We start from the raw sequence: 13,828 nt of genomic DNA on the forward strand, positions 1-13,828 counted from the left end.
CAAAAGATGTTGGACTTCTAGACTAGTCGCCATATGCGTTTTCAGATTTATCCTGGTAATCGATAAAAAATTTGTGTAAGGTGATCATTTAGGGATAGTCAATGACGCTATTAAAATTATTATTTTTTAATTATTTTTATTGAAATAGAAAGTTGATTTTCAGTCTCGGAATAAAACTTTTAATTTATGACAAAAACAACCATACTAGCAAAAAAAAAAATATATATATATATATATATATATATATATATATATATATATATATATATATATATATATATATATATATATACGATTAAAATAATTTAAAATAAAAATATGAAATGATAAAAGAAAAAAAATACTAATTAATGAAATTAACTGAGATTATTATTTTTTTAAATAGAAAGTTGATTTTTACCTTGGGAACAAAATTTTAATTTATGACAAAAAAACATCAACACTACTCTACTAGCGTAAAAAAAATATACGACGAAAATAATTCTGAAATAAAATATAAAATGGCAAAAGAAAAGATGATGTATGTGAAAAATCTTGAATGAAATATCTGAACGTGTACCTTCGCCGGAATTTAGGTTTTTTTTTGGGAGACATCTGAAAAAATTGAACAAATACCAGCAAAATTAGCATGGTCCCTTCCAAGGAGGACATGCATAAATTGAGAAATGATCTAAATTTTTTTCTGGATGTTGAGTTGATTAGAAGATGATAAATTTATTATAATATAACAGGAATTAATAATTTAACGGTTAGTTATAAGTTTATGAACTCATGATTTACTTTCCTTATCTAAATTGGGAATGTGAGAGATGTTTGAGATAGTGTAATGGTAGACAACTAGTACAAAATCATAGGAAAAAAAATCCAAGATTTTTTTTTTTAAAATGTACCACCGTGATTAGCAAAAAAACAATCGATGGTATTACCTTTGTTTTAAAGCTTTACTTAATTTCATTTTGGGATGCTTCGTACGATTATTGTTCGATACCCAGCTTCTTCAGTCCATTAAAACTCTTTCCACTGTAATAGATTAATGTAAATCAAATTAAAAATTAAAATAAAAAATAAAAACTGATGGTAAATAGCGCTTCCACCAAACTAATGGTCAAATCTTAGGTTAATTAGCAACTTAAATACTTTACTATTTAACAACACCATCCTAGCACAGAAAAAATAGTCAGATTGAGTTGTTTTGTGAAGTTCATATAATAAAAAAAAGTGGAGTTGTTACTGTTGGATATATGTAAATAGAAAAGAGGTGGGAAGAAAAGAAGTATTATTATGAATGAGACTTTAGTCTTCTATTAGAAGTTTCAAGGTACATTGATTGATTTATATTGATTCACATATATTAATGATGTAAACAAATGTATGGGGAGAGACTCTCTCTCATACATGGGTGCACGAGCCGAATGTCGGATCGGTTGGAGCAAAAATGTGTCCAAGCATACGGAGAGGTACTCTCTCACATGTGGGTGCGCGCGCCGAATGTCGAATCGGTTGGAGCAAAAATGTGTCCAAGCGAATGAACCAATGTTTTGTCACATAAATCATTTTACTACTTATTTAATTGTGTAATGGATGCATTAAATTGAAGATTAATGCAAAATCTGTAAACGGCCGAGTGAAACGTAGGCGTTTCATAGTTTGACGAGTAATGATTATTAATCGATCATTAAACATTGCACATTAGTCTGAGCTCCTATATAAAAAGATTGTAATCATAGGCAAAAGACAAAAAAAAAAGCTAAAGCTCTCTACGTATGTTCCCTCTTATCTTCTCTGTTGTGCATCTCTTACTCGGCAGTGTACCAGTGATAGTAGTCGGATTCTCAATTCATTGTGACTACTAGTGCTTGGTAGGAATCACGGTTAGCCGTTATATCCTGAAAACAGACGATCCGAAAAAACCTCGAAGTATAATGAATCTGTTTTAAGAAAACTATGTCCATTGTAAGCATCAGTCCGTTATGTCGCTCAACCGCACTGCACTCTGTCGCTCGGCCACTCTGCCCTTACTGTCGCTCAGCCACTCTGCCCTTACTGTCGCTTGGTCGTTTTGCCTGCTCTGTTGTTCGCCGCTTTGTCATTCAGCACTCGACCACTCTACATTCTACACTCGATAAAAATTAGCTCCGCTGACAATATGAAATTATCCACTCATATCATCTTAATAAATAAATTTAATTTAATGTAATTTTAATTCAACTAATTCTTTAAAAATCTCTGATAAATTGTCCAAGATTATATAGGAAGGATTAAAGGGCCGTATGCCATCCTAGAAGGGGACACAGTGGACAATAGAGCAACATAGTTAAGGCAATAGCCAATGTTCGAACCCGTGCGATCCCACATATATCGTTAAGAAAATAAAATTTACGAAATCATGAGAACTAATAATAATGATGGCTTCTAAATGAAATTGTTGGAATGATAGAAAAGTTTACCTTCTACGAAATCATGAGAACTTTGAAAGGGTCTCATAGACCAAATAAAAAATACAGCTGTTCATCAGGAATATCTTATTTTATGCGTGGCCTTGGCTTTTTTTCCATAAATATATAATCCATTTAGGTTTTATTAAATTTTTTTAATTAAGAATAGAAAATTATACTTCAAACAGGTATGTATATGTTTATGCAAACTGTATACCTTGAACCAAATAAAGAAATTAAATTCCAATATATACATCAGAATTCCTATACCAAAAGAAATAAATTATAAAAAAAAAAGAAAAGTTTCCTAACAGATTTTATAAAATCCTTAAACAGACTAAAAATTTTAAAATATAAAAGATATAAATTATTAAAAATATATAAAATATCTTAAATACAAAATAATAATAATAATAATAATAATAATTAATGGATCCTCCAACATCATAAAAGATAATCGATCAAAGTTAAAAGTCGGATTGGGTTAATTTAGAAATTTATTTTTTTTCTAAAATATTGATTATTTTGATTAAATTAGTTCGGTCTCACCGTCGTAAAAGTCTTAATGCTATTACACTGATTAAATCAAATTTGATTATGTTGGAACTAGAATCGGAGTTTATAATTTCTAATTTCGTAATTCATAACTCTCCTCTCACAAGTCTCGATTTAATTGAAAGTTCGATTATTTTGATTTTCGATTGATATAATCAATGTTTTATTGATTTAGTTTGTCTAGTTTTTTAGAAAAGTTCGGTCAGTTCAGTTAAATAAAAAAATAATTTGTCAATTTTGATCTGAATGGTTTATTTGACTATGTTATTAACTGATTACTCACTCTTAATTTCATGACGTTCTCACCATAAGTAACTATAATTTGTACTCCAAAATAGCTAAATGTGTATGGGTTACTTTATGACTCACAACCTTGGCCAACATAAACCTAGACCCGATCGTGTGGCCATCTTAATTTATCATAATTCTTACAAACCCTTAAGAATTTAAAATATTGTGTAGATTGAATAGATCCTTAAGGATTGATGACTGAATTAAAAAGGAAAGATGCCCTACCAGAAGAAAACCATTTAGCAATAGAATTATCCGTCGCCTATTCCTAAATAGCAATAGATTAATAACTGATTATTTCCTTCTCTAAAAATTTGGTCGATGACATTATTTACCAATGGAATTTTAGTTCCGTCACGAATCAATGAGATATAATTAAATCTCCATGGCTAATTAGCGAAGGAGTATTAAATACTCATTGCTAATTAGCGATGTATATTTAAATATTCGTCGTTAAATTTTATAAAATTTTTGATAACACCTCCCCATTTCAAGATTTTTCTCTTTATATAAACGATAGAACTAAACATGTAACCATCACAAACGATGTAATTTACCCACCACAACTCAACATCCAATCCAACGCATTCGCGATACAAACGATACAAACACCACAACTCATTCATAAATCCACATATAATTATTGATGTGGAAATGACTCTAGGGCACTATTTATGATGCACAAGTCGAAATAACCATTTTATTGATGTGACAATTCAAAGCGCCTCAAACATTTGGAGGTGCCTCCAACTGGATAAAATTTTATCCTCATTGTAACATCTACAATCTGATCTAGCAGAATCGGAGGCTCCTCGGATCATCAAAGGCTCTCGGTTTTGCTAAGCTGGAATCCACTATTTGTCTCCGCGGAAAAGGCTCTTGCTCTTTGGCGGCGCCTTGATTCATCATAGGTGCCTCAAGTCCCGTAGTTGATAGCGGTTCTATTAAAGTGTATACTAAAAGTTTAACTTTTGGTGTAAAACATTTATTTTGAAATGAGAATCACATTGGTCATGTCTACATTTATGTTAAGTATAGTTGCCCATTTAATTTATATTGTAGATAACATGATATGTGGTGTCACACAAAAGATCATGTTATCAGTTCCTTATAAATTATAAATAGTAGCTCACAACCAAGATGGAATGGGACAAACTATTGGAGTGGTTGTAGTGTAATTTGGTATTAGTTTATCTTGACTATAAAATTACACTAGTACACTGTGAGTGTATTGAGCAGGACTATTTGAGGTAGTTTCTTTTTATACTGACTATATAAAAGAACAAAACTTATGTTATTATGAAAGTGCGTACTCTTAATCATGATATAATAATAAGTACATATACTTAATATTTATTTCTTTAATTTATCAAAGGGTGAAATTTAGTTCGTTAAATCAATATGCCCGATAAGTTGGGAAATGATAGTATTTATATGGTGCGTTGTTGATTATAGAATGAAACTGTGTCCTAGTAATCTAGATTGATGATGTCCTCTTGAGGAGCTCATAAGGATTATCATGTAAATCCTACAGGTGGACTTAGCCCGACATGACAATAAGGTTGAGTGGTACTACTCTTGGAGCTAGATATTAATTAAGCGAGTTGTCAATAACTCATTTAATTAGTGGGCATTCAATATCTTAAACACAGAGAGACTAACACACTCATGATAAGAAAGAGCTCATATTGTAATATGGGATTGGTGTGATAGTGCAATAATAACTCTTTAGTGGTATGAGTTATTATTAATGAACTTTGAGTTGGGTGTTCGGGGCGAACACGGGAAGCTCAAGCTTATCGGGAGATCAAAACCAATTCCTCCTCTCGATCCCTGTTGTAGCCTCTTATTTATAAAGCTTTATATCCACTTAAAGCCAAGCTTCTTACCCATCTTGTTGTGGCCGGCCAAGCCAAGCTTGGAGCCCAAGCTAGAGTCGGCCAAGCCAAAGAGTGGAGCCAAGTTTATGGCCGGCCAAGCTTGGAGCCCAAGCTAGGTGGCCGACCACATTAAATTAAAAGGATGTTTTAAATTTTAAAATCTTTCCTTTTGTGGAAACCATGATTTTAAAAGAGAGTTTTAAAATTTTAAAATATTTCCTTTTATAGCATCTACAAAGGATTAAGAGAGGTTTTATATCTTTCCTTATTTGTAGTTAAAAGAAATATTTTAATTTTTGATAAAACTTTCCTTTCTTGTAACCATCCACATGTTTTAAAAGAGAGATTTTAATTTATAAAATTTTTCTTTATATCCAACAAGGGATTTAAAAGAGAAATTTTTATTAAAATTTCTTACCGGAAACAAATAAGGAAGTTTTAATTTTATGTTTAAAATTTTCCTTGTTTGGAGCACAAGTATAGGGCCGGCCATGACAAGCATTAAAGGAAGTTTAAATTTTTTGTTTTAAAACTTTCCTTTTTAGTCATTGGCAAGGAATATAAGGAAGTTTTAATTATGTTTAAAACTTTCCTTTTTTGCCAAGACCAAGGATTATAAAAGAGATGAAGGGGTGTCTCATGAGACAATGTTGGTGCAATATCCCTCAGGTCAAGGTTGACCTGGGTAACCAAGCTGAGTCTTGGTTTGGGTTTAGATGTTTGACAATAAGATATTGATTGAAGAAGAGTCAAGTAAGTCAAGGTTGACTGGATACTTGACTGGGAAGTCCTAACTGGGATGTTAGGCAAAATGAAAGTCCTGGTGAGTGAAGCCAGGCAGAAGAAAAGTCCTGGTGAGTGAAGCCAGGCAGAAGAAAAGTCCTGGTGAGTGAAGTCAGGCAGAAGGAAGTCCTGGTGAGTGAAGCCAGGCAGAAGGAAGTCCTAGTGAGTGAAGCTAGGCAGATGGAAGTCCTAGTGAGTGAAGCTAGGCAGATGGAAAATCCTGGTGAGTGAAGCCAGGTGAAAGTCCTAGTGAGTGAAGCTAGGCAGATGGAAAACCCTAGTGAGTGAAGCTAGGTGAAAGTCCTGGTGAGTGAAGCCAGGCAAGAGAAAATCCAGATGGATCAAGGATGATCGGACATCTGGTGCTGGGAAGTCCAAGTAGGTCAAAGGATTGACTGGATACTTGGCATGAAAGAAAAGTCCAAGTAGGTCAAAGGGATTGACCGGATACTTGACACAGAGAAAAGTCCAAGTGGGTCAAAGGGATTGATCGGACACTTGGTAAGGGAGTCCTAGCAGGTCAAGGGAGTGACTAGATGCTAGGCATGACATACCAACAGTCGAGGTTGACCGGATGTTGGTTTGGGAGGTTTGGGACTTGGTTTTGGACAAAATCAAGTCTTTGGATCGATCGATGGATCGATCCAGCCTGGATCGATCGCTGGATCGATCCGACTGTCCCAATCAGAGGCTCGGATCGATCCGTGGATCGATCAGAGGTCCCAATCGATCGATGGATCGATTGACGGCCTGCTTCGCGCGATAAGAGCTGGATCGATCCGTGGATCGATCCAGCGGTGCGATAGGCGCTGGATCGATCCGTGGATCGATCCAAAGCCTCCCGATCGATTGGGAACATTCGAATCGATTGGGATCCGACCGTTGGCGTCGTTTATAGGCCGCAGGGCTGCGGTCAGAACTTCTCCGATTCACTCCAGAGCTCTCGCCAACTCCTCCACAGCGCTCACAAAGCTCAGATCGCCAGTTCTTGAAGGATCTTGGAAGCTCTCCAAGTCAAGAGACGGATCAAAGCCAAGAAGAAAAGCTAGGGTTAGGGTTTTGTACTCATTGTAAGCTTGTAAGCTTGTATTTCTTGTATCCTTTCCCTCTCTTCTTGTATTGAGTCTTGTAGGGCTTCTCCGCCCTCGGTAGTTACCGAAAAGGAGTGTTTTCATAGTGGAGGGTGCGTGCATGGTGTGGATCCTTGGATTAGTCACCTCTTGTGAGGTGGATACCAAGTAAACCAACCGTGTTAGCGTTGTTGTATTTGTTTCTGTATTTTCCGCTGCACATCTTTGAAGGAACAAGCAACACCGAGCACCGAGCGAACGCGACGAGCTATTCACCCCCCCCCCCCCTCTAGCTACTTTTGGTCCTAACAGACAACACATCTTCTATTCCTCTCTTCCAATCCTTTGGTGGTCGGCCCTTGTCCTTTTCTCTTCTCCTTTTGTTTTCTCTCTTGGAGGTCGGCAACATCAAGGTTGGTGATCTCTTGGTGGTCGGTTGATTGTAGGAGAAGGAGAGAAGGAAGCTCTCTTGCCTAGCATCCCTTGGAGGTTAGTTGGTGGCTGGATCTAGGAAGCAAAGAAAGAAGTTTAGGTGGATTACATCTTCGAAGATCATCACCCACACGACGTCCAAGAGAAAGAGAGGAATACAGCAGAAGATCAAGAGATCTATAAGCTACAAAAGGAAGGTATAATTAGTTATTAGTTTCCGCATCATAACTAGTTCATCTTTTGTATAGATCTTGAAAAATCAAACACAAGAGGTTATCGGTTTTAGTTTATCGTTTTGTTATCGATTTTATTTTTTGATTTCATGTTTCGATATTGTGCTCCTATCGAGGTCTCTGTAGTTAAACCTAGTTTACTGTAAGAAGTTAAAATCTGATTTCTTTGAAAGGCTTTGTCTAGGAAGTGGTGGATGATCTCATACCCAAGAAGGCCTAGTGCCTCGCCTTGTTTAACTTGGAAGACGATCTTTAAAATAGATATTTGATTGACTTCTGTAATATGGTTTAACTTAGGAAGATCACATCGGTTAAACTTGGAGTAAAAATGTTAAGTATCGTTTCCAATCCAAGTTTAACTTCTGAATGATAATTTGGATTAATAATGTTAAACATCGTTTGTAATCCAAATTTAACTTCAGTAGAGCACATGGGTAGCTAGGATAGTTCTATGCTTATATAAAATTTTTGTACAGAGGAATTAGAACGGTATTCTGAGTAGCAACCAGCAGGTTGTTCGCTGCATGCAAGGCACCTCAGATCTAATGGAGGTGCCTCGAGTCTTCATTTCTTCAGGGAACCTCCAGTCAATTACAAGCGCTTGGGATGGTCAACTTCTGATTTGACCATCCACTTCTTTGCACACTTGGGTGATGCCCCAGCCATCCGAAGTTGAGCTCACACGAACCCAACTCTGACCTTCTTCTCAAGTAGACTTCCACTAGTTTTCCATCCCTCGAACCACATCCTTCTCACTCCGCCGATATACTCTTCCGTAACTTTTCGTCCTTCTGATGCAATGAGTCTGTCAACTCTCTTCCCATGTCATCTTTCTCGCTCACTGTGTCTTTCGCTCGACTTCTTGTGTTTTTAAGTTCCTATACACTTAGAAACAAGGCAACAAAATATATGGGACCTAACTTAACTCGATCGATTAACATCAAAACTAACCCGGGGTACTTATACTTTCCGTTACCTAATCTCCAATTAGGGGTTTTCCCTGCCTAACCTCAGTTAGAACTTTCCATTTCCTAACATCTAGTTAAGATTTCTATTGCCTAATTTCCAGTTAGGACTTTCACTTGTCTAACCTCAATTAGAGCTTTTAAGTATTCGGTCTTCCTTTGACCTACTTAACTTCTCTCTCACATATTATCAAATATTGAAACTCAAGCTCGAACCAATCTGAGCTTAGTCAACTTGGTCAACCTTGACCTAAGGACGATTACATCAACAATCTCCTTCTTTTTTATGTTTGACAATATGTCTAAGTTAGGCTACCCCATATTAGCCCAACTTCCTTCTTCATCCCATGATAAAGCATAAATGAGGGTTTATTCCTAACTTAAATCCTATATACTCCTCCTTTGATGCGTCACACATATCAAAAATCTTCTCCCAAGATTCATTCCTTATATCACAATAAAGGTCTCAACTTTCTATTATTTTCAATGCTCAACCTTAAGCATCCAATCATCAACCATCAAAACTTCTCCTTCCATACTCAAATCATGTCTTAGGTGATCCTCCTCCTCAACACATGCTCCATCCTCTATCATTGCAATTTGGAATTCTTAAACCTGTAGGAAATTCTAAAGTTGAAGTCATGAGATTAAAACTTCAATTTTAAATCTAAATCTCCTCCTTAACTCTATATTATTCTCCTTTAACCATTCTTTCTCATTTTCATCAAAAAAAAAAAAAATACTCATACATACTTGTCCAAGCATTTCATAGAATTAGGAATAGATAAATAACCTTTTATGACGCACAGTAGGCTTCAATATCGGCTAACACTCCTTGTTCTTTCCCATCTCGAGCAACTGGAGAATAACATCCGTCAGCCGTGAGTTGCCACCAGAGAAGAGGCCGCAAGCGGCTGTCCGAGAAGAGTCGGGTAATGAATTTAATTAAGAGAAATTATCTCTGATTAATTAACCCTAAAGTAAGTCATGTTATTTACGACGAGATCATTCCACATCCCGTTCCAATGAACCAGGACTATCAAGTGTGCCGTTGCTCCCACTGTTGTCGCTCCTCCATCCCCCTCGACACCCGCCCTATCCGTCAGTCCAACCTTTGCGCCGCTAGCCTCTATTGGCGCAAGCGTGGCCCCACCGAGAGCACAGAGTTTTCCTTCACCCGCTTCCTCACTCACCCCCTTCCTCGTTGGCTTCCGTAGTTGGGCACTCTTCGTCGACTGTGATTTCCTCTTCCTTGTCAACGCCGCTGATCTCCACCATGAATACGCCCCCGTAAATTCCACCAAATTGGATGGCGCCATTTAGACTGTGTATGCCCGCAAGAACTGGTCCTCCCTCTCGTCCTCTACAACTGCGGTCACCCGAAGAACATCGTTGCCCTCACTCCCGAGGTCGTCAGCACCCAGACCGACGCCTTCCTCCACAGCTTCACGTGGCTCGATGACGTCGATTTCAACGAGATTTCCTTCGTCTGGAACTTCCTGATCGGGCACAACAGGGTCGATCCCACCGACCGCGAGGACACCGCACCCAGGGCCATGGTGGAAGTCTATTGTGTATCCTCTGTGGTGCAAAAAGTGAAATAAACACACTATAAAGTATAAACACGCTTTTAACTTTATCAGTTGGCAAATAAATATACACTTCAAATTGAATACCCGAATATGTATCCTTTGGTTGGTGGATTTCTATAAGCACAGATCATATTGAGGGCAAAAGAAAAAAAAAACATCCTTACTTTTTGAAATTATCAAACGAATGCCCCATTTTAATTTTTTATCAAAGGATAACTTCACTCCTCCGGAAACTCGTGTATAATTACCCAATTGCCCTCTAAAATTTTAGACTGCACAAACTGTACCACAAAACTGAAATTAGAGAAACTCATCACCAAAACAGAACAAAGGCACACATTATATTGATTTGAATGTTGATATGTGCAATCACAGATAAGCTACAATGACGAGAGTGTCGGACAAAGCTAAGATCAGATATCCATCACAAAAGAGGAACAAGATTACCTAATTCTGGAGTATTCGCCAACATGATGTCTTTAGCTAGTTTACTACAAGCAATTATAGCTTCCCCAAACAGTGAGTTGGGAACGATCATCGTCTTTAAAACAAGCAATGTGCAAAGCTCGATTTTCATTCAGCACACTGCACACCAGTAAGGTACACAAGAGATTGTATGACACTACCACCAATCATAAAACCTGGCATGACCATAAGCCCAACTTGAGGCTTCGGTCCCCCCTCGGATACAACTATGTTCTTCACCACACTTTCCATGTAGACTTCTGAAAACTCGGCGCCTTTGTTTACCTGGAAAACCTTGACTTTGGGATCAAATGAATGAGCTAACCTGTGCAGTAGCCATATTGCCTTGGCCAATTTAAGAAAAGCCTGGTAGAAAGGTGTCCTAGGGTGCCCACCATTCAGTACATGATTCCTCTGGTCCAGGTTACCAAAAAAAGAAGCTTCCATCTTTGGGTGCACAAGCAGGAGGTACTTTTCCCGTGAAAATTTGCCAAAAACTGAATCTGGGCTTTGGCTAAGTATATCCAGAGGATCCATCGCTCGCACCGCGAGAAACTGGTGGAAAAATCCTTCAGGACAAACTGTAGTATCAGATAGTTCCATGGAGAAGTTCTCTTCCTGGAACCCACAGAACATTTTCTGACAAATGTGAGATTCAAATGCAAACTTCTTATGAGCCCTTTTCGAATATACCAGTCCAGGTTCAATTGCATTAGCTGCAGCATCAAGATCCCACCCTGCGGCTTTCATCATATTAATAAGTGGTTTTGAGAAATCATGGATTGATTTATAAGCAGCATCCACAGAAGACGAGAAAAGACTAGAAGTCAACTCAATGGAGAAGAAATTATTCTTCTCCATAAAGCTCTCTGATTCCTTGGAAAGTAAACCTCTCTTCTTAAGTTTCTTCTCTAGTTTCAACTTTCTCTGGTTTGACTCTTGGATTTCTTGTTGTATTTGGACAATCTCAGAGTCTCTTGCTTGAATCTTGGACTCAAATTTTTTCACCATGATTTCATAGGTTTTTAGCAGCCCTTGCTGTTCTTGGATTTCTGCAAGAAGAGAAGAATCTTTGGGTGTTGCTGACATGAGCTTAGGGTTTTTCTCCCTATATGAATGTTTGAGTTCTGATAGCTTCATCAGTTCCTCAATAACTAGTTTATCAGCAACCTGGATCTTGTCTGGATCATAAGGAGTATGAGCATCCTGGAGTTGAATGTATGCTGCTTTCAAAGAGGAAATGTTGTTGAAGATCTTTGATATTAGTGCATCCATAGATTCATTGTTTTGGTTTGAAGTCTCCTCCACAGGTTGTGGATAAACCTTCTGGTTGTTGTTATCATGACTTTCTGCTTCCTTGTAACTGTTCCGTAGCATGGCTTTCTTGGTCAAAGTAGCAACTCTAATGTTTCTATGGATAGCAAACCAATCAAACAAGTATAATTTGAATGAGAAACTTCTGTACAATTTTCATGAGAAATGAGTTATAACTCAATATAATTTCAAACTACAAATCGCAGGTTACCCCAGTTGAAGATGGTATTTAGAATGTAAGTAACATGTCCAAGAAGAGAACTTATTTGACAAACTTCATAGATTACATAATTAACCTTGTTTTAGTGTCATTTATGCAGTATATGCATCACAATTGTTCATCTATAATGTGAATAAAAAGCATAATCACCAAACAAGGTGACATTCATAATATGGATCATAAAGATTTAAAAGAATGCATTTAATCTCATAACAACAAACTGACATTTCTTACAACACTACTGAGGACATTATGGAAAATAAAGAAGATGCAAGCCAGAAGCAACAATGAATTGAGTATGCGTGCACCATTGGAAAGTGGACAAGAGAAATTGATCTACGAAGTAAGCATCTCCAAACTGAAAGCTTGACACTTGTCCAAGTTTCTTCTTAGTCAATGTTCAAGTTGTAGATCAAATGCAAAACTAAATGGTTACACTAGTCTACTACTCCCTGATAACAAAACACTAGCAACCAAAATTTTTGCTGCATAATGATGAACCAACATTTTAAGGGAAAATATTCAACATGAGGATACATAGAAGTATGATTCTGAATGCTGATTATATGTTTCTTTGGTGTAGTTCTATAGATTCATGCATAAAAAATTATCACCGAATTGAATAAAATGCTGTCATCACGAATGAAGACGTACGAATGGTACATCAAGGTCTTCACTCAGCCTCCAAGGGAGGCATCATATCTGAATAAGGATGAGACCGAGTTAACAATAAAACAGGGCGAAACCTGGAAAAAAAAATACATTTTCTGAAACACACATTACGCAGGTGAAATCCTTGTTTTTTTGGATCGAGAAAGCACATTGAAAAACAATCGTAACATCGACCAACAGGGACGTTCACAAGTCGCAGTAGCACCCAGATGTCAATCATAGAACAAAGGGAAAAACCATGTCCTTCCATAGATCACTAACTCGACGCAAGGTACTAATTTGAATCCAGAACTGCATGAGACTTTGAATACAACTACAAGGAATCCACTAAGGCGACTTCTAAATAGAAATTTCTTCCTTTTATTCTGAATAATCAACACGAGCTATCAGAATCCGGGCAAAAACATAGAAATAACAAGTTCAAGCACACCGAATTCAAAGAAATATGAACTAATAAGCTCTTCGCCTACTCCTGATTTATGAACCCCAGTAGAAATCAGAAACCCTAAGAAAGAGAGAAAGAAATAATGGGGAGAGTTCTCCTACCGTTATATGACACGATCTCGCTGCGAGTCAATCGTTCGGAAGAAAGGGGATCCGAGGAAAATACTAGCAATTGCTCACTTTACTCTCTCTTTTGCTTCCATGGCCGACTAATAATTTGAAGAAATTTCATTTTGATCCCTATAGTTTACTTTGGAGCTTTTCTATTTAATCCATTTATAGTAAAAGTCCTAGGTGATTATCTTAGGGGGTTGATGGGTTTGGGAATAGAATAATGGTAGAAGATAGTGTTTGGATTGTGAATTTGAGAATGATATTTTGAGAATGATTATTAGATTTATGGGAATCAATTAATAATTTGATGAGTTTCATTTTCATTCCTATTTCCATTCCATCTTACTATCAAACTCATATCTA

The 13,828-nt window shown here is 37.0% G+C and overlaps 1 protein-coding gene, 1 non-coding gene and 1 pseudogene across 4 annotated transcripts; 2 read left to right on the forward strand and 1 right to left on the reverse strand.

The window, feature by feature from the left end:
- Positions 1-575: 575 nt before the first annotated feature.
- LOC121998811 lies at positions 576-680 on the forward strand. Its single transcript, XR_006116604.1, has one exon. It is a non-coding gene; the product is annotated as a U6 spliceosomal RNA (small nuclear RNA).
- An 8,822-nt stretch (positions 681-9,502) lies between these two features.
- LOC121994675 lies at positions 9,503-10,248 on the forward strand (annotated as a pseudogene).
- A 307-nt stretch (positions 10,249-10,555) lies between these two features.
- On the reverse strand, positions 10,556-13,587 carry LOC121996115 (protein GRAVITROPIC IN THE LIGHT 1-like). Of its 3 annotated transcripts, XM_042549950.1 has the most exons (3): positions 13,454-13,544; positions 12,890-12,937; positions 10,556-12,112 (listed from the first exon to the last, which is right to left on the reverse strand). In XM_042549950.1, exons 2-3 carry the CDS (start codon positions 12,898-12,900, stop codon positions 10,810-10,812), a joined length of 1,314 nt encoding a protein of 437 aa, XP_042405884.1. In that variant the 5' UTR covers positions 12,901-12,937; positions 13,454-13,544; the 3' UTR covers positions 10,556-10,809. The 3 variants fall into 3 exon arrangements, with proteins under 3 accessions (XP_042405884.1, XP_042405885.1, XP_042405883.1); XM_042549951.1 differs by lacking the exon at positions 12,890-12,937 and having other exon boundaries at positions 13,454-13,587; XM_042549949.1 differs by lacking the exon at positions 13,454-13,544 and having other exon boundaries at positions 12,890-13,425.
- Positions 13,588-13,828: the final 241 nt, after the last annotated feature.

The sequence above is a fragment of the Zingiber officinale genome, chromosome 6A (assembly GCF_018446385.1).
Source record: "Zingiber officinale cultivar Zhangliang chromosome 6A, Zo_v1.1, whole genome shotgun sequence".
NCBI classification, from domain to species: Eukaryota; Viridiplantae; Streptophyta; class Magnoliopsida; order Zingiberales; family Zingiberaceae; genus Zingiber; species Zingiber officinale.